The 23,967-nt window shown below is 45.3% G+C and overlaps 1 protein-coding gene across 1 annotated transcript in view; it reads left to right on the forward strand.

The window, feature by feature from the left end:
- Positions 1 to 23,967, forward strand: part of KDM7A (lysine demethylase 7A) — a 320,476-nt gene that overhangs the window by 187,620 nt on the left and 108,889 nt on the right. Inside the window, 1 exon segment of the mRNA XM_029597359.1 lies at positions 9,745 to 9,834. Within this exon segment, the coding sequence (XP_029453219.1) occupies positions 9,745 to 9,834 (90 nt within the window).

Raw genomic sequence — 23,967 nt, forward strand, 5'->3', positions numbered from 1 at the left:
AAGCACAAGCATTGGCAACTTAAATGTAAATCATTGATAAGACAGGTTAAGAGAGAATTTGAAAAGAAGTTGGCCATAGATGCAAAAACTCCAAGTAAAAACTTTTTAAAATATATCCGAAGCCGAAATTATGCGAGGGAGTCAGTTGGACCATTGGATGATCGAGGGGTTTAAAGGGGCCCTTAGAGAAGATAAAGCCATTGCGGAAAGATTAAACTATTTCTTTGCTTCGGTGTTTACTGAAGAGGATCTTGGGGAGATACCAGTTTCGGAGAAGGTTTTCATGGGTAATGATTCAAATGGACTGAACCAAATCACGGTGAACCTAGAAGATGTGGTAGGCCTGATTGACAAACTGAAGAGTAGTAAATCACCTGGACCGGATGGTATACACCTCAGGGTTCTGAAGGAACTAAAAAATGAAATTTCAGATCTTTTAGTAAAATTTTGTAACCTATCATTAAAATCATCCATTGTACCTGAAGACTGGAGGGTGGCTAATGTAAACCTAATATTTAAAAAGGGCTCCAGGGGTGATCTGAGAAACTATAGACCAGTTAGTCTGAATTCAGTGCCAGGAAAAATAGTGGAAAGTGTTCTAAACATCAAAATCACAGAACATATAGAAAGACATGGTTTAATGGAACAAAGTCAGCATGGCTTTACCCAGGGCAAGTCTTGCCTCACAAAGCTGCTTCACTTTTTTGAAGGGGTTAATAAACATGTAGATAAAGGTGAACCAGTAGATGTAGTCTATTTGAATTTTCAGAAGGCATTTGACAAACGTCCTCATGAGAGGCTTCTAGGAAAAGTAAAAAGTCATGGGATAGGTGGTGATGTCCTTTTCTGGATTACAAACTGGCTAAAAGATAGGAAACAAAGAATAGGATTAAATGGTCAATTTTTTCAGTGGAAAAGGGTAAACAGTGGAATGCCTCAGGGATCTGTACTTGGACCGGTGCTTTTCAATATATATGTAAATGATCTGGAAAGGGGTATGATGACTGAGGTAATCAAATTTGCCGATGATACAAAATTATTCAGAGTAGTTAAATCACAAGCAGAGAAAGGAGCAAACCAGAAGGTTAAAACTTTCAGTATAATGTTCCATCTGGTTGCACCTACCACAGACACCATTGAGATTCCTGGACACCACCAGGGATGCTGCCATCTTCTGCCTTGCTGCACATCCCCTAGGCATGCATGTGCTTCTGCTGCATTTCAAGGCCCTCTTTGCAGTGCTCCTGGATGACTTAACTAAGCCTCTCAGCAATAGGTCCGTCTACCATGCAGTGCATGTGGCTATTGTATCTTGTGCCTTGGTTTCTTGTTGTTCCTTTGCTCCTTGTCTTGTTACTTCTGCCTTGTCCTACCCTACTTGTGTCCTGCTCTCCTGTGTCTTGTCCTGTCCATCTGTCTCTGCCTGCTGCCTAGTACTGACTCTGCTAGTGTCCTGGACTATTCTCTTGCTTGCCACCTGATACTGACCCCTGTTATGGACGTCAGATTCTCTTTGAACTCTGCCTGCCCCGACTTTTGCTTGCAGGATCCTGACTCCTCACTGCCAGCCCTGACCACTGCCTGTATCTGGACACTCTAATTCCTCTTTAAGGGTTCCTTGCCTAAGCTCTGCCAGCTCCTGGAACCCAAAGGCTCAACCTGCGGAAAACAGGGCTGGTATAGGTGAAGCTCCAGTCCCAGTAGAGGTGTGTCTACCAGCTTTCGGCTTGGGCCTAGTAGGTTCACCTACTAGGCTGCATCAACCATGCCACAGGCCAAGGGCTCACATCTGTAATATTCAGGAGGTGTTGGTTGCTGTTTAAAATTACCATCCTTTATAAAATACTTTACAGATGGTATTGTGCCAGAGAGACTTCATAAAATATATTTAGATGTCATAGTGGACTGTTAGCTTTGTGGAAAGAAGGGCACATTGCTCCATATGTGGTGGACATGCTCCTGTATCCAAAGGTTTTTGGTTAAAATTATCCATTTGATTCACAAGGTAATAGGGATTTTAGTCCCTAAGGACCATAAAAGGTTTCCTTGAGTTTTCCATTAACTAATGTATACACCTTCCCTTCAATCTTTAAGCCTACAACCAGGGCCAGTGCAAGGGTACTAGGCACCTCAGGCAAACCTTTAGCATTGTGCTCCCCAGTCTCTGCCCTAACCCCTACTTCATTCGCTGAGATGCCGTGAGTAGAATGGGTGCCACTCGCGGCCCCACAGGACTTCTCTTTGGCGCCCACTAATGGTTTGTGTCCTAGGAGACGGGACACGCTGGCACTGCCTACAACTTATCGCTACAAGGGTGGTTGTGGCTGCTCACTGGAAACAACCAGATTCCCATCTTTATGAAGATACTGCCGTACTATCGCTAAATTATTTTACACGAGTCAATTGACAACCATTCAACAAGGTGTGCTAGAAACATTTAATAAGGTTTGGCAACCTAATTTAATGTGGCTGAAACCTAGCTCTCATTACTTATTTGCTTTTATTATTACTTTGTTTAATTTATGATAGACTATATTGGGACTTAATCTTACTTTTTTCACTACCCTTTAACTCACAGGACCTATTCTATGTGTGGGCCAGGGGCTGGAGGGGGCTTTATCTTTATATTAAACATCTTCAAGTTGTATTTATATACCATTGTTTCACTGTTATACATGAGTAAACTTTTAAATTGCAAAAAAAAAAAAAAAATCATTCTTGAGACCCAGACAAAATGTATTCCGTGCATTAAAAAAGAGTGAAAGAAAACCCGACTGCTAGCATGTTTAATAATGAGGTAAAAGAGGCAATGACAACCAAAAGAGCATGATTCAACAAATGGAAAGCAGACTAAAATGAGGAAAATAGAGAAGAGCATAAGCAGTGGCAAGTTAGATGTACAAAAGTAATTAAACAGGCTAAGAGAGAATTTGAAAAGAAGCTTGCCATTCGTGACGGAGTCATTGGGTCACTAGATGAGCAATGGGTAAAAGGAAGTGGTTAGGGAGATCAAGGAAATACCTGAGAAACTAAATGAATTGTTTGCTTTTATTGAAAAGATTGTTTGGGTCATGCTCACACTGTAGACTTTTTTTTTATTATGGTGGTGACACTGAGACACTAAATGGAATCACTGTGAAAATGGAGGACCTAATAATTCAGATTGAAAGAATAAAGATTAACAAATCGGGTCTGGATGGTATTCACCTCAGAGTTCTGAAGGAATTAAAAAATGAAATTGCAGATCGGTTTCTGGTTATTTGCCACATGTCATTTAAAACAGCCATGGTCCCAGAAGACTGGAAGATGGCCAATTTGACACCAATTTTTAAAAAGGGTTCCAGGGTTATCTGTGAAATTAGACTGGTGAGCCTGACTTCTGGGCAAAATGATTGAAACTATTCTTAAACAAAATTACTGACCACATAAATAGATATGGTTTAATGAAGGAAAAGCAACATGGTTTTTACAAAAGGAAGTCTTGCCTTACCAATTTACTAGATTTGTTTTGAAAGTGTAAATATGCAGACAAAGCTGAGCCATTTGGATTTTCAGAAGGTATTTGACAAAGTCCCTCATGAGACTCCTCAGGAATTTGGAAGGTCATTGAATGGGAGGCAGTGTCCTACTGTGGATTTGTAACTGGATAAAAGACAAAAACGAGGGTAGAATTAAATGGTCAGTTTTCTGAATGAAAAAAGGGTTGTCAGTGGAATGCTCCAGGGGTCTGTATTGGGACCAATGATATTAGCATTTTCATAAATGATCTGGAGAAAGAAATGACTGAGGTAACCAAATTTGCAGAAGAAACAAAATGGTTTTGAGTCATTATAACAGCAGCAAATTGTGAATAACTGCAGAAGGCCCTTGAGACTAGGAGACTTGGCTTCTAAATGGCAGATGCAATTTAATGTGGACAAGTGCAAATTAATGCACATAGGGAAAAATAATCCCAACTACAAGTTCATGTTAGTCACCACCCAGGAGAACAAGTTTGGCGTCCTTATGGATAAATCTTTGAAATTTTTGGCTCAGTGTGTGGCAGCAGTTGAACAGGAAATAGAATGTTAGGAATTTTTGGAAAGGAATAAAGAACAAAACTGAGAATATTATAATGCCCTTGTATAGATTCATGATGCAGACACACTTTGAGTATTGTGTGCAATTCTGGTTGCTGCATCTGAAAGACAAAGTAGAGGCTGGAAAATTGGGCATCCAAATGGCAGATGAAATTTAATGTGGATAAGTGCAAGGTGATGCATATAGGGAAAAATAACCCTTGCTGTAGTTACACAATGTTAGGTTCCATATTAGGTGCTACCACCCAAGAAAGAGATCTAGGCGTCATAGTGGATAACACATTGAAATCATCGGCTCAGTGGGAATTATTGGAAAGGGAATGGTGAATAAAACGGAAAATGTCATAATGCCTCTGTATCGCTCCATGGTGAGACCGCACCTTGAATACTGTGTACAATTCTGGTCGCTGAATCTCATAAAAGATATAATTGCGATGGAGAAGGTACAGGGAAGGGTGACCAAAATGATAAAGGGAATGGAACAGCTCCCCTATGAGGAAAGACTAAAGAGGTTAGGACTTTTCAGCTTGGAGGAGAGACGGCTGAGGGGGGATATGACAGAGATGTTTAAAATCACGAGAGGTCTAGAACGGGTAGATGTGAATCTGTTATTTACTCTTTCGGATAGTAGAAAGACTAGGGGGGCACTCCATGAAGTTAGCATGTGGCACATTTAAAACTAATTGGAGAAAATTATTTTTTACTCAACGCACAATTAAACTCTGGAATTTGTTGCCAGAGGATGTGGTTAGTGCAGTTAGTATAGCTGTGTTTAAAAAAAGGATTGGATAAGTTCTTGGAGGAGAAGTCCATTACCTGCTATTAATTAAGTTGACTTAGATAATAACCACAGCTATTACTAGCAACGGTAACATGGAATAGACTTAGTTTTTGGGTACTTGCCAGGTTCTTATGGCCTGGATTGGCCACTGTTGGAAACAGGATGCTGGGCTTGATGGACCCTTGGTCTGACCTAGTATGGCATGTTCTTATGGAAATGGTACAGAGAAGGGTAACAAAAAAAAGGGGGATGGAAAAGCTCCCTCTGGATAAAGACTAAAGAGATAAGTAAGAAGGGGATATGATTTGAGATTTATAAAATCATGAGTGGGGTGGAATGGGTAAATAGGGAGCAGTTATTTATTCTTTCAAGCACCACTAGGAATACGGCACAATCTTGACCCTGGTAACCAGCAAATTTAAAATCGTAGGAAGTATCTTTTTCACGCAGCACACAATCGAGCTATGGAATCTCCTGGAGGATGTGATCAAGACAACTAACATAGTGGGGTTTCAAAAGAGGATTGGACAAGTTCTTGAAGGAAATATCCATAACTAGTTATTAGCCAGGTAGATGTGGGAAAGCTGGCGCTTATCCCTGGGGGTGAAATATAAGAAATTGATCAGCTATTGGAGATCTGACAGGTACTTGTGACCTGAATGCTGGGTTTGATGAACCTTGGTCTGACTCAGCATGGCACTTCTAGCATGTTTGAGCCCTTACTGCACCATAATTGTGTGGTAGTGAAGTTGGATGATCCTAAAACCTTGGGAAAACTTGGATCCTGTATTTTAAATCCAGTTTCTGGGCCATCAGCAAACATGTCTGCCACATCCTTTTCTAGTGGTCTTGAAGAAGCTTGTGAAACAAGATAGCCACGGAAAATGCTAAAGGTTAGAGAAACTAAAGAAGCTCAAAGACCTCTGTCCTGACATTCTTTCTTTCCTGACATTGTTGGACAGCTTATCTAAGAACTTGAAATTGCAGAGATCCTCCAGAGGAGAGGTATGCTGAAGCAAGTCCTGTAAGAAATCTGAAGGCATCCCCATAGAATCTTCTTCCTCCTCTTCCCCGAACCACAGGTGGGACCCTAAGCCACTATCTTGAAGAGGATGAGGACAACTGAAGGGAAAATATCTGGTAAGAACTCAGAATGGACAGAATTTGCTTGATCCCTTTCTGACTTGTGAAGAATCCACCTCTTCATTGCGATAACTTACTCCTAACTCTGGATGCTCTTGAGGAGATGCCCACACTGGTATGGGATCTGATTTCCCTCTCTGGTCTCCAGGGCTTACAGAGGCAAAGAAAATCATTAGTTCTGATACTCAGGCCCCTCTGTACCGATCGGAAGAGAGAGATCCGAGATAATGGTTCTCCATTACTAAAGGCAGTTGTAAAGGGGCTCTGTTTCACTTCTTTTCAAATGGGGCTGTGGTGCCTGGTCTGTGCCACTTCCTGTCACACCCTGGCTTCAGATTCCTACGCTTATGAGCCAGAGCGCTCCACTCCGATGTGACTGACAGCATCCTGCTCTTTTTTTTCCTTTTTTAATGCATAGAATAATTTTAGTTTGGCCTTCCAAGATTGTATATTTTTTTAAGTGTCCATGCCACATGCAAACTTTTAAAGCTTTGTAATCACTCCTTTTAGCTTTTTCCTGATTTACTCATTTTATTATAGTCTCCTTTCTGAAAGTTAAATACTACTGCGGTAGTTTTTCTTCATGTCCTCTCTTCAGTTACAAATATGGTTATGGAAAACTACCCTCCCTCCCTCTCACCCAGACAGAACACCCTCTCCTTTCATGTACTCGCATCCCCCTCCTGGCACCCATCCCTTTCTTCCACACACAATCCCACAAGGCCAATCTCCTCTCACTCCCCCACTCCCTGATTGTTTTCATCCCAAAGCTGATGCTTGCCTCACCTCCCAAGCCTGTACTCTGGGCTGGTGCTTCACGCAGAGGAGGCCTGTGGCTGCTAGTAGGGAAGTCTCAAGGAGATGCAAGATTGGTTGCCTAGCACTGGCCGTATTCTTCCTTCTCATAGTTAATTCCCTCTTATTGCTGTACCTATTCTCTCCCCACTACTCCTGATTTTCTTCCTTGCAGTTAATATCTATGCACTTGTGATCCTTTGTCCCTGCCCCCATCCAGCCAGTTTATCTTCACCCCTACCCCTGGTATCAAATTAACTGATGAGGAGGAGAGCACTCAAGAGCAGACTCGGTGAAGACACTATAGTGCCCTGTGGTTGGGCCCAGGGCAGCAGAGAAGGATGGTATGACCTAAGGTGCCACTGGGGAGGGAGGGAGGGAGGGAGGCCTCCTGTGATATCGCACACCTCCAGTATTCTGTGGGGACCCGGGAGTACTAGCCGTCATATACATATATAAGGGAGGTATGTTCCAACAGATTACAAACTAGCTGGAAGAGGGTATTCTCTGTAATTGCTTCTGCTTTTCCTTAGGAGGAGCTGGATGTGACTTGAACACATCTAAAACCTTTTTTTTTTTTTTTTTTTGCTTTGCCTCTCCACTTTCCAGTTAGGAATGGCACGATTTCCCTCCAGTCTAGGCTATAAATTGTTAATCTGTACATTTAAGTGTAGTGTCATCAGTGTTATTTCTTTTTTAATATATTTTATTTACTTAGTGCTGTTTTGAGTTTATGCATTGTTTTATGTATTTTATCAGTGCCTATGTTTTACATTGTTATCCACTTTGAACTTTTTGCAGAAGTAGAATATAAATACACTAAATGTCACTGGTTGAGTTGGTGACCTCTGATTTTGTATAAAGTGTCATCCTTTTGGGTAAGATCTGAGCTGTGAGCAGAGGGATGGTCCTTATTTGCCATTTTGGCTGAAAGTGAGAGCCTGGGTTTCCAAAGCAGGCGGATTGAAGGCTGTATCATGTATAATGCATGTGCTTGATCATTGTACTAGGAGACATTCTTAATTCTCTTATCAGATCTATTTTTAAGTAAACTTGTCTGCAAATTAAAAAAAAAAAAGTATAAAAATCTTGTAAGAGTTTTGTATCCAGATGAGGATAATTCAGCCATCTGCAGGGAGTACCATGTGTGTGACTTTAAGAACTGCAAAGTTGCTTACATGTAACAGGGGTTCTTTAAAGACAGTAGATCACTGGTCATCCTTTCCACTTGCCCTTTAAAGAAGTCCTCCACCAGTCAAAGATAATATATGGAACTGAGGGGAGCTGCACAGCTACTGCCACAAAGCAACTACCACATATGTTCAGTAAAGGGATCTCGAATATTCAGAAAGTTCTGGAATATTCATGCCTATTCAATGATTTTTGCATTCATGTAAACTAATGTCTTCAGAGAATACCTGCTACAGATATTCTTCCAGGGCACCAAGGGATGGCAGTGGCCATGCACAAAGACACTGAGGTCCATATTCAGACACAGTCTGGATAGTAGGTAGGTGCATTCATTGCTTCATTTGTTACGGCAGCATGCAAGTAATTTATAGTACATGCCTAAGAATGGCGGTACGCAGGTAACTTGTTAATAAACGTGCATGTACTATAAATCCATGAGTACTGTGTACAGCCACAACAAACGAAACGAATGGAACAACGAATGCATATCCCTACCAGATAGCAAAGTTAGCTGGATATACTTACCAGCTAGCTTTGGAGGTATATTCAATAGTGCATCCACAATACTGCTGACTTTAGGACAACTCTTTGACTAAGTCATGCTGCTAAATCTGAATATCAAAGTTAGCTGGTTAACTTCCCAGTTATGCCCCTAATAAATTCTATCTACCTAACTTATTAACTTGCTAGAATTTAGCCAGATATGTGCCCAAATATTCATTTACATGGCTAACTTCTGAGTTAACCAAAAAATACCTCAAAATATAATTCCCCTCTTTTTGAACAAATAAGCAAAATACGGGGAAAATGTAAATCTTTATGGGTAGACTTTTAATGTCTGCTATCTTTAAGAGTAACACCCAAAAGGGAGTACCTCAATGTTGGTATATACCGTTTTTGCTTTAAATTTTGAGTGAACTTTAGTGCTCATGTTTGTGCTTCGTGTGTTATATATTTTCTTATTTACAAACTCTCCTTGATAACCACAATCCTTAAAGAATTAGAAATCTTTTAGGGAAAGTTATTACACACAATGAGTGAAGCCGCCCATTCTAGGACGGCTGATATCAGCTTGACTGTTTTTCACCACGTTGATAATAAATAAATACCTTGAACGTTTGTAACCAATTTCTCTAGGCACTGTGAAACCGCCCGACACTGGCAGTGTTTCGGCAATGAATGCCTGTTTCAGGGGCCGGAGAGGCTACTGTTAATAAGAAAAAAATAGATCTCAATAATGACATCAGTCTATAGCCCATATAGTAGTTTAAACTTACTGTGAGTTCAAGCTGGGAGATGAACGCTGCTGCTTCTTGCTGGACAGCGGCCATATTGTCCTCCTGTGCATTTAAAGAGAACCTGGACCAATGGTAACCCTCGAGGGGACTAAGTCCCACCTTTGACTAACATGAAAACTCTCTGAAGAGCCTTCTAATCTTTTAGAAACTGTGGTTATCAGGGAGAGTTTGTAAATAAGACAAAATATATAACACATAATGAAGCACAAAAGTTCACACACAAAATTAAAGCAAAAACGGTATATACTAACATTGAGGTACTCCCTTTTGGGTATTACTCTTAAAGATACCTGACATTAAAAGTCTACCCATAAAGATTTGCATTTTCCCCGTATTTTGTTTGTTTGTAACTTCTGAGTTAGCCAGCTAAATGCTTTTGAATATGGACCTCACTGTATTTACTATAATATAATTGACTTCATTACCCTAATGTAATTTGTTTTCCCCTTCTAAACAGTTTGTGTCGGAACATGCTTTTGAAATCCCAGACAATATTCGTCCAGGACATCTCGTTAAAGAGCTCTCAAAAGTGATCCACACAGTAGAGGTAAGAGCAAAACTGTGATCATCAAGGAGTCTTGAAGTTTCTGTTGGATTGTACAATGTGTATTCTGATAAACTCTTGTTCATTGAGTTTGCAGTAGTACTGCTTGCTTCCATATAGGCAGGGCCAGAGCATCCTATTAGGTAAACTAGGCGGTTGCCTAAAGCGCCAACCATTAGGGGCGGTGAATAGCAGCCATGTGGGGCCGCGAGCAGCGCCCATCCTGCTCACGGCCCAGAGAAGCACAGAATCGGCTGGCTGCGAGCAAAGCCTGAGAAAAGAAACCACTCAGTGGGCCACAAGCAGTGTCTCAGTGAATGAGGTTGGGCTGGGGGGAGGTGAGGAGGCACAAGGCAGAAGGTTTGCCTAGGGTGCTTAACACCTTTGCACTGGCCCTGCATACAGGTAACTTTCGGTAATAGTTTTTTCAAGTATCCTGTCCCTTGTGCAAGAAGCAGACTTAGTATTGCTCACAGTATCATGGCGGTGGAAACATTAGAAACCTACAGCATATCCTAATGGGTATCAAATGGGTGGTCTCTGAGTGAAGGAATGGTGAGAAACCGATGGACCCCTGACTTAAATACCATCTGGAAAGTTCATGTGGTACCAGGTAGCATTAGAGGCACCTTCTCTTCCTTTCTTCTGCCTAGCATATGGTCTTCACTAATTACAGAAAATTAATTCTCTTTGCTTACTTTCTTATCCTAAAACTTGAGATCTGTTCTGCAGAATGTGTCAAACTATAAGAATAATATAGAGGTCCATATTTAAAAGGTCTAAGTGGCTAAAACTGGCTTTTACCTGCTTAAATTTGGACTTTAAAAGAGAGAAGCTGCAGGGGTGGGGGTGTGTGTGTCCTAGCGTGTAGACAGATGGACTCAGGTTTATGCTCCCCTGCCAACAGATAGAGACGGAGCAAGCGAACATCACAGTATATATAGCCTTGTAGTGAGCCCAGCCTGCCAGTATTCTCCAGCAGATGGTGGACGTGCATCTCCCTATGGGATTGCTTCGAGTTTTTTGGAAGGAGAAATTTGAAATGTCCTAGCGTGTAGCAGATGGACTCAGGACCAATGGGTATAGTGTACTCCTGATAGCAGTTGGAGACGGATCAGATTTCAATCTGACGTCAGCCCTAGTACATATACCCCTGCAGGAAGTGCAGCTCTTCAGTATTTTCCGTCTCCATAGCAGTTAGGGACTCTGTGCACGCTCGCACAGCATTAGAGTAATTTTACCAAAGAAAACCAAAATAGGAAGAAATCATACCTCTACAAACGAGTCCCGCTCTCCTGCGGTGACACCCATTGGGTCCCTCCCCCAGTTGAGAATTCCTGAGGTGATTTCCGTGATCCCTCGGAGGTAAGCCTCAGTCCGGCGGCCGATCCTCGGCAGAAACCTAGCCCCCGACTTCGGGTGAGGCTGAGAGGCAGCGGGTGCAACCTCAAGCACGGCGGTGAAGGTATTTTCCCTCTCTCCCCACAGCCGGAGACTGCCCGGAACGAGACCAGGAAGCATCGAGACAAGATTTATTTATTTATTTATTTATTTAAAACTTTTATATACCGACGTTCAAATGGATATCACATCGGTTTACATAATAACAGGGGTAACAATTAACATCAGTAGGAGGAAAATAATAGTTACATCTAACAAGGGAAATTCAAAAGGAACGGGATGTCAAAGAAGAGAAGCAGAGTTTAGTGAGGGAATAGAGTTAACGTTAAGAGAGAAAGAAAGAAAGCAACTATATTACATTACTATATTACATTACTGCCATTAACGTTAAGAGAGAAAGAAAGAAAGAAAGCAACTATATTACATTACTATATTACATTACTGCCATTAACGTTGAGAGAAGATAAGGTAGAAATCTATTTAAAAGTCTCCGGTCTCCGAAGCTCGAGGAGTCGCACAGGTCGCCAGCCAGGACCAGTGCCACCGGGTTGATCTGCCCTAGCAGGGCTAGACCCCGGTCAGATCAGAGGGTCCTCCCACGTGGAGACCCTCCGAGGTAGTCGCCATATTGTCCACGTGGTCGCCGCAACATTTTGATCAGTTCGCTGCCCTGTCCGCAGTTCCGAGCAGTGCGCACAAATACCTTGTGCGCACAGCGTCGCACGCCCAAGTACCGTGCGCACAAGCGACGCGCATATTGTGCCGGGCGCACAACAGCGCGCACCAAACCTATGCGCACAAGCCATGGCACCACCGGAGAAGAAACTCAAGGCTTAGGGCCTTTCCCCAACATGCCACATTAGAGCTGCTCAGCATGAGGAGGCCACAGCCCTGTGTATACAGTGCAAAGAGGCTCTAGGGGATCCAACTCATGGCCCTCCCCAGCCGGTACCGGGTTCCAGCCTCTCGAGCAGTACGCCAGACCTAGCATTGCACAGCGGGACCCCCCCCTCAAACGGGGCTCCCCAGGGACACGGCGCCCCTTAGTCTAGACCCAGCATCTATCTCCTGGGTGGAATTCTTCAAAGATCTGCATACCTTTGTCCACATGCAACCGGGGTCTCCTATAACCATGACCACAAGCTCCACCAGAGGACCTCAACATCCCAGGACCCTCTATGCCCAGGGAAGTGATCCCACCGCCCAGAAGCCCCACCTTCGGGGACACGGACAACTCTGATGAGGATTCAGAACCTCTGGAGGAAGGGGAACTCCTTCCAGGGACAGAGCCCCATCGAACCATGAGAAGCTTCTTCACCAAGGATGAGCTTCCAGACCTGGTCACACACAGCTTGAAAGAGCTTGCTATCCCGGGCACAAGTGCCTCGGGGGAACCTAAGACGAACCCCCTACTAGAGGGACTCCGTTAGACCTCCCGCCATTTCCCACTATTACAAGCCGTCCAGCAACTAATTGACCTGGAATGGGATGCCCCGGAAACTACGTTCAAAGGGCGGCGGGCTCTGGCAGCCATGTACCCTCTGGACCCTGCTGCCAAAGATCTCCTGCATGCCAGAAAGTGGATGCCATGGTCTGTGCGGTCTCGAAGTGCACTACTATCCCAGTGGAGAGAGGAGCAGCACTCAAGGATGCTCAAGACAGACGTCTGGAATCTATCCTCAAACAGTCCTTTGACGTCTCCGCTATGTCTTTACAGATCACGGCCTGCTGTGCCATGGTGACAGGCACCTGCTTATCACAGACCAGGAACAACACTCCTGGGGGAGGCCCTGGAACTAGCAGTATTATTCCTCGCGGACGCCGCTTCTGATCTGGTGCACACTGCAGCTAGAGGAGTGTCAACCTCTGTGGCAGCCAGAAGGCAACTCTGGCTCCGAAACTGGTCGGCTGATGCATCCTCCAAAACGAAACTCACAAGGATGCCTTTCAAGGGAACACTCCTGTTCGGAAGCGAACTAGAGAAACTAGCCAACAAATGGGGTGAGTCCCCACTGCTGCGGTTACCGGAGGACAGGAATAAGAGAAACCTTCCCCCAAACCTCCTGGGGCATAGAATCACAGCGCTTCAACCCATATAGAAGCACATATCAAACGGCCCGCCCTGCAGGCCGAAGCTAGTCCTTTCGGAACAAGCACAACAAAAGGGGAGCCAGCTCGGGCCCAGGCCCCAGCCGCACCCCACAATGAAAATCAGCTGACCCATCCAAAGGAAGAAGCCATAGGGGACAGACTTGCCCTATTCTATCAAAGATGGGTCGAGAGAACTTCCGTCAAGTGGGTCCTATCCATCATTCGAGAGGGATATTACCTGGACTTCAAACACCTCCCTCCGGACAAGTTTGTGGAATCCCCCTACCATGACCTTTCCAAGAGGATGGCAGTGGAAGCTACACTGACCAGATTGTTAGCCTTAGAGGCTATAATACCGGTGCCTCCACAACAAATACTGGACATTATTCCATCTATTTTATCGTCCCCAAGAAAGAAGGAACGTTCAGACCCATCCTGGACCTCAAGGCGGTCAACCGTCACCTGAAGATTCCTCTCTTCCGCATGGAAACCCTACGCTCGGTAATAAGGGTGATACAACCGGGAGAGATCCTTGCATCCCTGGATCTGTTGGAAGCCTACCTACACATTCAGATCCATCAAGAGCATCAGCGTTTTCTACGTTTCTCGATCCTGGACAGTCACTACCAGTTCCGGGCACTACCATTCAGGTTAGCCACTGCACCCCGGACTTTCACCAAGATCATAGTGGTGGTGGCAGCATCACTGAGGAAGGAAGGAATTTTCGTGCACCCTTATGCAGATGATTGGCTGATCAGGGCGAAGTCCCTAGAGGAAAGCCACCAGGCAACCAACAGTCAAAACTCTACTGGAGAGCCTCGGGTGGATGATCAACACAAACAAGAGCTGCCTGCAGCCCTCCCAATCTCTAGAATACTTGGGAGTCCGGTTCGACACCAAACAAGACAAGGTCATCCTGACACAGACAAGGAAATCAAAACTGATGACCCAGATACGAACCCTGTTGAGCGAACTTCGCCCCCCTCAGCACAGGACTACCTACAAGTCCTCGGCCTCATGGCATCCACACTGGAAGTAATGCCATGGGCACGAGCTCACGTGAGACTTCTACAATGCTCACTACTATCACGATGGAATCCACTGTCCCAGAACTACACCGTACGTCTGCAGCTCCCAGACAGAGTTCGGGCCCAACTACGATGGTGGCTACAAGAAGGCCATCTGAGCCAGGGAACGAGACTATCCTCACCAACCTGGATCCTGCTCACCACGGATGCCAGCCTACGAGGATAGGGAGCACACTGCCAGGGGCTAACCGCCCAAGGGCAATGGAACAAAGAAGAGGCGGGATGGAACATCAATCACCTAGAAGCCCAGGCAGTCAGACTAGCCTGCCTATGGTTTCGGTCACAGACTCCGAGACAAAGCGGTCAGTGTTATGTCGGACAAAGCCACAACAGTGGCCTACATCAACCGTCAGGGAGGAACCAGAAACCAACAGGTGTCTCTGGAAATAGACCTCCTAAAGTCATGGGTGGAAGCAAATCTTCGAGATCTCAGCCGTCCACATCGCCGGGAAAGACAGAGAAAGTCTAGACCCAGGAGAATGGAGGCTGTCGACCACAGCATTCCAATTGATAGTAAACCGGTGGGGAACACCAACCATGGACCTCCTGGCAAACCGGTCCAACGCCCAAATGCCCAGTTTCTTCAGCCGCAGGCGGGAACCCCCAGTCCCAGGGAATCGATACCCTGGTACAGACCTGGCCACAGGAGACTTGTTATACGCCTTCCCACCGTGGCCCCTATTGGGCGCAATCATTCACAAGATAGAAAACCACAGGGGACCAGTACTTCTAGTGGCCCTGGACTGGCCAAGAAGACCGTGGTACACAGACATGCGAAGACCGCTGACAGGGAGCCCCCTCCCGCTACCTCCACACAGAGACCTGCTCCAACAGGGACCGATCCAGCTCTATTCTGTCTTATGGTCTGGCCATTGAGAGGACTCTCCTCAGGAAGAGCGGATACTCGGGGGGCAGTAATTGACACCCTACTCCGAGCAAGCAAGTTCTCCACATCCCTAACATATACATAAGGATTTGGAGCGTATTCAAAGCCTGGTGCAAGGACCGCGACGACAAACCACGCTCAGTCAAAATTCCTGCGATTTTGGAATTCCTGCAGAATGGCTACAGAAGGGATTGTGTCTCAATACTCTACTGTTCCCAACTACCATTTTAACTCCATTTGATTGTATGCTAATTGCATATTTTGTAAACCATTATGATGGCTCTACCGAATAACGGTATATAAAACTCTACAAATAAATAAATAAATAAATGCCATCAAGGTACAGGTGGCCACATTGTCATGCTACGGAACCAAGAGCGAGAGCGGCAGCATAGCCTCTTACCCGGATGTCTCCCGCTTTCTGAAAGGAGTCAAGCAGATCCAACCACCCCTAAAGTGGCCGGTGCCTCTTTGGGACCTCAACCTGGTCCTAGATTTCCTAGCAGGAACCACATTCAGACCTCTCTGCGGCCTACCTTTCCGACTATTAACATTGAAGACAGCCTTCCTGCTGGCAGTCTGTTCGGCCCGTCGTATATCCGAGCTACAAGCACTTCCTGCCAGGAGCCGTTCCTCAGACTCACCCCGGGAACTATCCAGTTACGCACAGTTCTGTCGTTCCTCCCCAAAGTGGTGTCTCACTTCCATTTCAACCAAACCATCTCGCTACCATCGCCAGATGGGCATAAGAATTCGGAAGAGGCTCGATGTATACACCATCTCAACATCGGCAGACTCCTAGTCCGATACCTGGAAAGGTTGGAATCTGTAAGAAAGATGGACCATTTATTCGTCCTTCACAACGGGAAGAAGCAAGGGGAAGCGGCCTCGCGAGCAACCATACCCCACTGGATCAAAGAAGTCATCAAGGCGGCCTATGTAGAAGCAGGCAGGCCACCGCTTTTACAAGTCAAGGCCCATTCTACTAGAGCCCAGGCAGTGTCCTGGGCGGAAACAAAGATGCTGTCACCCACCAAGATCTGCAGGGCGGCGACATGGTCCTCCATCCACACCTTCTCCAGGTTTTACCGCCTGGATGTTCAGGCTCGGGAGGACACAGCATTTGCAAGGGCAGTACTAAGTGGGTCCCGGGCAGCCTCCCACCCAGTTCGGGAGTAGCTTTTATCCCAGGACAAGCTGGATGCTAGTCCTCACATATGAGGATGATGAAGAGATCCGCCCCCCTGACATCATCACGCTCAGCGTCGAGCCGGTAAACAGCGCCATTCCACCAGGCACTGATGTGAAGGGGCAGCCCACCAGCACCGGGAACTTTTAAAAGCTATCTCTGAGAAAAAAGCCCAAAAAAATTTTTAAAATTCGCGCTGAAACTGAGAAAACGGAGAGCACAGTGATGAAGAGATCCGCCCCCCTGACGTCATCACGCTCAGCGTCGAGCCAGTAAACGGCACCATTCCACCGGGCGTTGCGGGCCGAAGGGGCGCGACAAAGGGGCACTCCCCTTTGTGCACCCCTTCGTGCAACCCTTGGTGCTACCTTTATTTTAAATCCCCTTATTTTTCCTCTGTTAATTAACCTTTTTCCAAGTTTTAGTTTTTCCCTTGTTAACAATTTCATTGTTATTAATGTTCAATGTATTAGACTAAGGAAACATATTTCCTGCATCTTCTGTTTTATGTAAACTGGTATGATTTGTATTTAATACAAGAATGTCGGTATATAAAAGTTAAAAATAAATAAATAAATATGGGTGACGTCACTGACGGAGCCCTAGTGCGGGAAAACTTTCTGTCAAAGTTTCTAGAAACTTTTGACTGGCCCTGGGAGGCCACTGAGCATACCCAGCATGCCATGATAGTCTCTGCCACAGGTGTCTCTCTTCAGTCTTCGTTTTTCCGCGCTGCTACAGGCATCGCGGGACAGGAGCCGTTGCGAGTCTCTCACAACATTCTCTGACTGAATAGTCACAGATTTTTCAAAATATTCTCTCTCACACGGGGTTTTCCACTGGCTGGTGAGTACCTCGGTCTCGAATTTTGATCTTTTAGTAAAATTCAATTTCTCTCACGAATTCCCATTCTTCATCGACGGCTGTCTGTTAAAAACAATGGCTACCGGCTTCAAAAAATGCCCCATATGTAATAGAACCATGTCGATCACCGACCCACATTTTGAATGCGTTCTGTGTCTCTGTGAAAAACACGATGTGAACAGTTGTTCCAAACGTGCTGAGATGACGGCGAAGGGGCGAAAAGCTAGACAGGAAAAAATGGAACATTTGTTCCAATTACAACTTATTCCTTCACCTTCAAAATCATCGAGGTCGTCTCCCGCCGGAGCGACTAAGCGAGTATTACTTAAAAAATCTTGCCCGGAAGGATCAGGTGATCATCCGTCCTCGCCATCGTCCACAGCATAGACTAAGTTGGCTGACCAACCTAAAATCAAGCATCGGCATCGTCGTCCATCGACGTCCGCATCCATGCCCCAGGAGGAATCGACAGCAAAGTGGCCATGGACCCAAGAAATATCGGTCCCGTCAGCGCCTGGGCCTTTTCTGCCATTGATGCCAGATCCTCCGCAGACCTCTGCACAGGATATATCATCGCAGCCTCTGCCACCACTTACAACTGCTCTGGTTTCACCAGTTATATAGCCGGAATTGTCTGATCTCATCAGACAAGCGGTTATTCAGGCTTTAAAGGATCAAACACCTCCGGCGATCCTGCCGATGCAACCAGCATTACCAATGCCGGGGGGGCCCACCGATGCCAGTGTCCTTATTGGCACCGAGGACAACCATGGAGTCGATTACTACGGCACCGAGAATCATTACGGCATCGACGTCTATCTATGCCCAGATACCATCGGACTCTTCGATGCCTATCTCTATGCCAGTGCCGTCGAAGTCTTCGATACCTTCCCGAACACTTCTACCAACGCCTACATCAATGACAACTACTGTACTGTCTATGCAAACATCTGAGGCTCCTGAACCTCAGGATCTAGCATTCTATCGACGTCTTTTACAAAGATATCAAAATGTCATCAACAATCTTCCAACAAAGGCTCAGGACACTTCTCGTTTTCTTTCCTCGGATGATCCACAGCCAGGCCCTTCAGGCCTTCATCACCCTCCCAGGTCTTCCCCATGGTCTCCTTATAGGGAGGACCTACATGACTCTTGGGATGACCAGCAAACTGATATGTCTTCGGAGGACTTTGTCTGAACCTTCACCTCCAGACCAGACGAAAAAGTCCCCTCCAGAAGATTTATCTTTTTCAACGTTCATTCAGGACATGGCAGACTCCATTCCCTTTAAGCTAACTGCGGAACAAGATACAAGACAACAAATTTTAGAAGTTCTGCAGTTTGTAGACCCACCGAAACAAGTATTGGCTAGTCCAATCCATGACGTACTCTTGGATCTTCAATGCCGTATCTGGGAGCATCCATCTTCTGTCTCTGCAGTAAACAAGCGTGTAGATACTACATATTTAGTGCAGACAGCTCGAGGCTATCAAAAACAACTACCACATCAATCTGTGGTAGTGGAATCTGCACAAAAAAAAATCTAAACGTATCCGCCCACACTCATCAACCCCACCTGGCAAGGACCATAGGTTTCTCGATTCCTTAGGAAGAAAAGTATATCAAAGTGCCATCCTGAACACAAAAATCTCTGCTTATCAACTGTATATAACACAGTATCAGAGAAATCTATGGAAGAAATTATTACTACTTTGCCTACGCAATTTCAGGAACCAGCACAGGCCATAATCAACAAGGGCCTAGAAGCCGGGAAGCATGAGGTAAGGGCGGTCTACGACAATTTTGAGACAAGGTCTCAAAATTGAGGCCTGAGGTCCAGGAAAAACTTGTGGACTTACCGTGCCTAGGGGACAACTTGTTTGGAGAAAAGGTCCAAGAAGCCGTACAACAGCTTAAGGACCATACAGAGACTTTAAGTCAATTGTCTCAGATGCCACAAGACCCCTCTACACAACCTCCTCGTTGACTCCCTCGGAGAGAAACCAGGCATCCTTATTACCGGCCAAGGAGATACTACCCCCAAACCTCTAGGGGTAGGTCAACTAGGCCACAACAACGATCCCAAGCCAGTCTAGAACTACTCGCCCGCAACCTCCTGCGCAGACAGGCCCAGCGGCGGGTTTTTGAAATACAGGCCAGAGAACAAGTCCATCTCCAAAATCCTCAACCAGACCTACCAGTGGGAGGAAGAGTATCCTATTTTCACACACATATTGGCTAAGCATAACATCAGACCAATGGGTACTCTCCATAGTATCTCAAGGTTACAAACTCAATTTCCTCTCACTTCCACCAGAATCTCCAGAGTTTCTTCCCACAACAAAATTCTCAACTAATTCACTTACAAGCAGAATTATCCATCCTTCTGAGAGCCAGGGCTGTACAGCCAGTGCCCCGGACTCAGCAGGGCAGAGGATTCTACTCCCGTTATTTCCTCATTCCAAAGAAAACCGGAGGCCTACGTCCCATCCTAGACCTCAGAAATCTCAACAAATTTCTAAAGAAAGAAAAGTTTAGGATGGTTTCCCTAGGCACCATGCTTCCACTTCTTCAAACAGGAGATTGGCCTTGTTCTCTGAACCTTCAAGACGCTTACGCTCACATTCCAATATTTCCCCCTCATCGCAAGTATCGGCTTTTCATGGTGGGTCATCAACATTTCCAGTACAGAGTACTGCCATTTGGACTTGCCTCTGCTCCCAGAGTATTCACCAAATGTCTGGCAGTAATATCAGGACACTTACACAAGGAAAGTGTCCATGTTTTTCCATATCTGGATGACTGGCTCATCAGAAGTCAATCTCTGCAAGGAGCTCTGACTTCTCTGAATCGAACAATAACTCTACTTCACTCCATAGGTTTTCTCATCAATTATCAAAAATCCCATCTTACTCCAACTCACCTGCTTCAATTCATATGAGCAGAATTGAACACCAACCTAGCAAAGGCCTTTCTACCCGTAGATCGGGCAAAGACACTTTCTTTACTGGCAAGATCCATTTACTCACAGAAACAAGCGACAGCTTATCAGTTTCTCACCTTGCTAGGCCACATGACCTCCACAGTTCATGTCACTCCTATGGCAAGACTAGCCATGAGAGTAACCCAATGGACTTTAAAATCACAATGGATTCAAGTCATTCAACCACTGCATTCTCCAATTCAAGTAACCCACCAGCTACGATTATCTCTACTTTGGTGGGCAAAGATGGACAACTTGCGAAAAGGCTTACCTTTTCAGCAATCAGTCCCACAGATAACTTTAACTACAGATGCATCCACCTTGGGTTGGGGAGCTCACATAGATAATCTCCAAACCCAGGGGACTTGGACAAAACACGAAGCAACTTATCAGATAAATTTCCTGGAACTTCGAGCTATACGTTACGCGCTGCATGCATTCAAGGACTGCCTTTCACACAAGACTGTTCTGATCCAAACTGACAACACAGTAGCCATGTGGTACATCAGCAAGCAGGGAGGTACAGGCTCATATCTCCTTTGTCAAGAAGCTGCACAGATTTGGGGCTGGGCCCTGAACCACTCAATGTTTCTCCGGGCCACTTATCTAGCAGGCATTCAAAATGTGCTGGCGGATCGACTCAGTCGTCAATTCCACTCACACGAGTGGTCCCTGGATCCCTCAGTAGCGACCAGGATATTTCAACGATGGGGTCAACAAACAGTAGACCTCTTTGTGTCACACCTGAATCACAAAGTGGACAAGTTATGCTCTCTACACAAACAGAAGAACCAGCCAGCCAAGGACGCCTTTGCTCGTCCTTGGAACTCAGACCAACTATACGCGTATCCTCCAATACCGCTCATAACCAAAACTCTAGTGAAGCTACAACAAGACAAGGGGTCCATGATACTCATAGCCCCATATTGGCCTCGACAAGTATGGTTTCCCACACTTCTAGACCTCTCGAACAGGGATCCCATTTGTCTGGGAGTAGCTCCCACCCTCATCACTCAGGATCAGGGTCGGTTGCGCCATCCCAACCTTCAATCCCTATCCCTGCCAGCATGGATGTTGAAAACTTGATTTTACAACCGTCAATCTTTCAACCAATGTATCTCAAGTGCTTATAGCTTCACGTAAACCTTCCACACGAAGGAATTATTCTTCCAAATGGAATAGATTCACTTTGTGGTGCAGCCAAAAGAATATTTATCCTTTCTCCTGTCCCACAACTTCTCTACTAGACTATTTATACCATTTTTCAGACTCTGGTCTCCAGACTTCATCTGTCAGAGTACATTTAAGTGCAATCTCAGCTTACCATAACCAAATAGGAAATGCACCTATTTCAACGCAACCTCTCGTCAGTAGATTTATGAGAGGTTTAACGCACCTTAAACCACCAATTCGACCACCCGTAACGGAATGGGACCTGAATTTGGTTTTAACAAGACTCATGCGCTCTCCTTTCGAACCCATAGATTCCTGTGATCTTAAATTTCTCACATGGTAAACTATCTTCCTCATAGCCATTACATCAGCTAGAAGGGTCAGTGAGTTACAAGCACTTATCACGTACTCACCCTATACAAAATTCCTACATGACAGAGTGGTTCTCCGTACACATCCAAAATTCCTTCCCAAGGTGGTCACGGAATTCCATTTGAACCAATCCATAGTTTTACCCACATTTTTTCCAAGGCCTCATTCTCACCAAAGGGAACTTGCCTTACATACTTTGGACTGTAAACGTGCACTATCTTTCTACTTAAACCGCACTGCAGTCCACAGGAAATCCACTCAACTCTTTGTATCTTATGATCCAAACAAACCAGGTAAAGCAGTGGGCAAACATACTCTAACTGGCTAGCAGATTGCATACAGTTTTGCTATGAAAAAGCAGACCTTCCTCTCCAAGGGCGAGTAAAGGCACATTCAGTAAGAGCAATGTCAACCTCAGTAGCACACTATCGTTCAGTGCCAATTCTTGACATATGTAAAGCAGCAACATGGAGTTCTCTTCACACCTTTGCAGCTCATTACTGTTTAGATAAAGAAGGACGACAAGATTCAGCCTATGGACAATCTGTCTTATAGAACTTGTTTCCAGTTTAATCCCAACTCCGTCTACATCCAACCTGCTGTGATCTTCGGCTGCCTCATTTCCTCAACTACGCATCACTGCTAACTACATGGACAATGACTCAGCCTCTAGCTTGCTAATCACCCATATGTGAGGACTAGCATCCTGCTTGTCCTGGGATAAAGCAAAATTGCTTACCTTGTAATAGGTGTTATCCCAGGACAGCAGGATATAGTCCTCAGGAAACCCGCCCACCATCCTGCGGAGTTGGGTATGTTACCTTTTCCTATTTTATTTTTTGCTAAAGCTTTCGCTACATACGAAACTGAAGAGAGACACCTGTGGCAGAGAATATCATGGCATGCTGGGCATGCTCAGTGGCCTCACAGGGCCAGTCAAAAGTTTCTAGAAACTTTGACAAAGTTTTCCCGCACTAGGGCTCCGTCAGTGACGTCACCCATATGTGAGGACTACATCCTGCTGTGCTGGGATAACACCTATTACAAGGTAAGCAATTTTGCTTTATACATCCCATTGGTTCTGAATCCATCTGGCTACACGCTAGGAAATGGAGAAATTACTTACCTGATAATTTCGTTTTCCTTAGTGTAGACAGATGGACTCGGCATCCTACCCACGGCTGCCGTTACTCATGGAATTCTCAGGGGACATCCCCGGGAGTGAGTGATTCAAGGGTAGGCCATGCCTTCCTTCAACTAGGACACCCATCCCTACCGGGTGTCGACGTTTCTCGGTTGAGGGCACTGGCGGTCTCCAGCTATAACCAATTCAACCAGTTCAATTTAATTAAGTTAACCAAGTTATAAAGTTAATCAAGTTATTCAAATTATTCAATCATAAATATATCCACAGTGCTTTTCGAGGAGAATACTGAAGAGCTGCTCTTCCTGCAGGGGTATATGTACTAGGGGCTGAAGTCAGTTTGAAATCTGATCCGTCTCCAACTGCTAACAGGAGTACACTATACCCATTGGTCCTGAGTCCATCTGTCTACACTAAGGAAAACAAAATTATCAGGTAAGTAATTTCTCCATTCTAAGTTCAGGAAAAGGAAGCCCCGCTCTCCTGCGGTGATACCTACTAAAGGTCCCTCCCCCAATTGAGAATTCCTGAGGTGATTTCCGTGGTCCCTCAGAGGTGTGCCTTTGTCTGGTAGCTGGGTTTCCCGGCATGGACTTAGTTGCTAGTTCAGCTGAAAGACAGCGGGTGCAGGAGGCTGAGTGCGGTGGTGATAGCAGATGCCCCCTCCCCCACAGCTCGAGACAGTCTCTGTATTCAGCTGGTAAGTGCTGAGCTCAGGTAAGATTTAAAAAAAAAAGGTTTTTTTTAACCTGCATCAGACAGATGGGTTTCAGGACTTCCTCCGGTCTCTGTTCTCGGCACACTGTACCGACGTTCGTTCCCACTCTCGTTGTGGTTGGGGAACTGGACAGCTGGGTGTGTTGAACGGCCCCCGGTGGGCTAGGCCCTGCATTTACGCTTTGTTCTTGCACGCCGCATGGTAGTCTGCAGCGGCAGTTTTCGCGC

This window comes from Rhinatrema bivittatum, chromosome 4, assembly GCF_901001135.1.
Source record: "Rhinatrema bivittatum chromosome 4, aRhiBiv1.1, whole genome shotgun sequence".
In the NCBI taxonomy this organism is placed as follows: Eukaryota; Metazoa; Chordata; class Amphibia; order Gymnophiona; family Rhinatrematidae; genus Rhinatrema; species Rhinatrema bivittatum.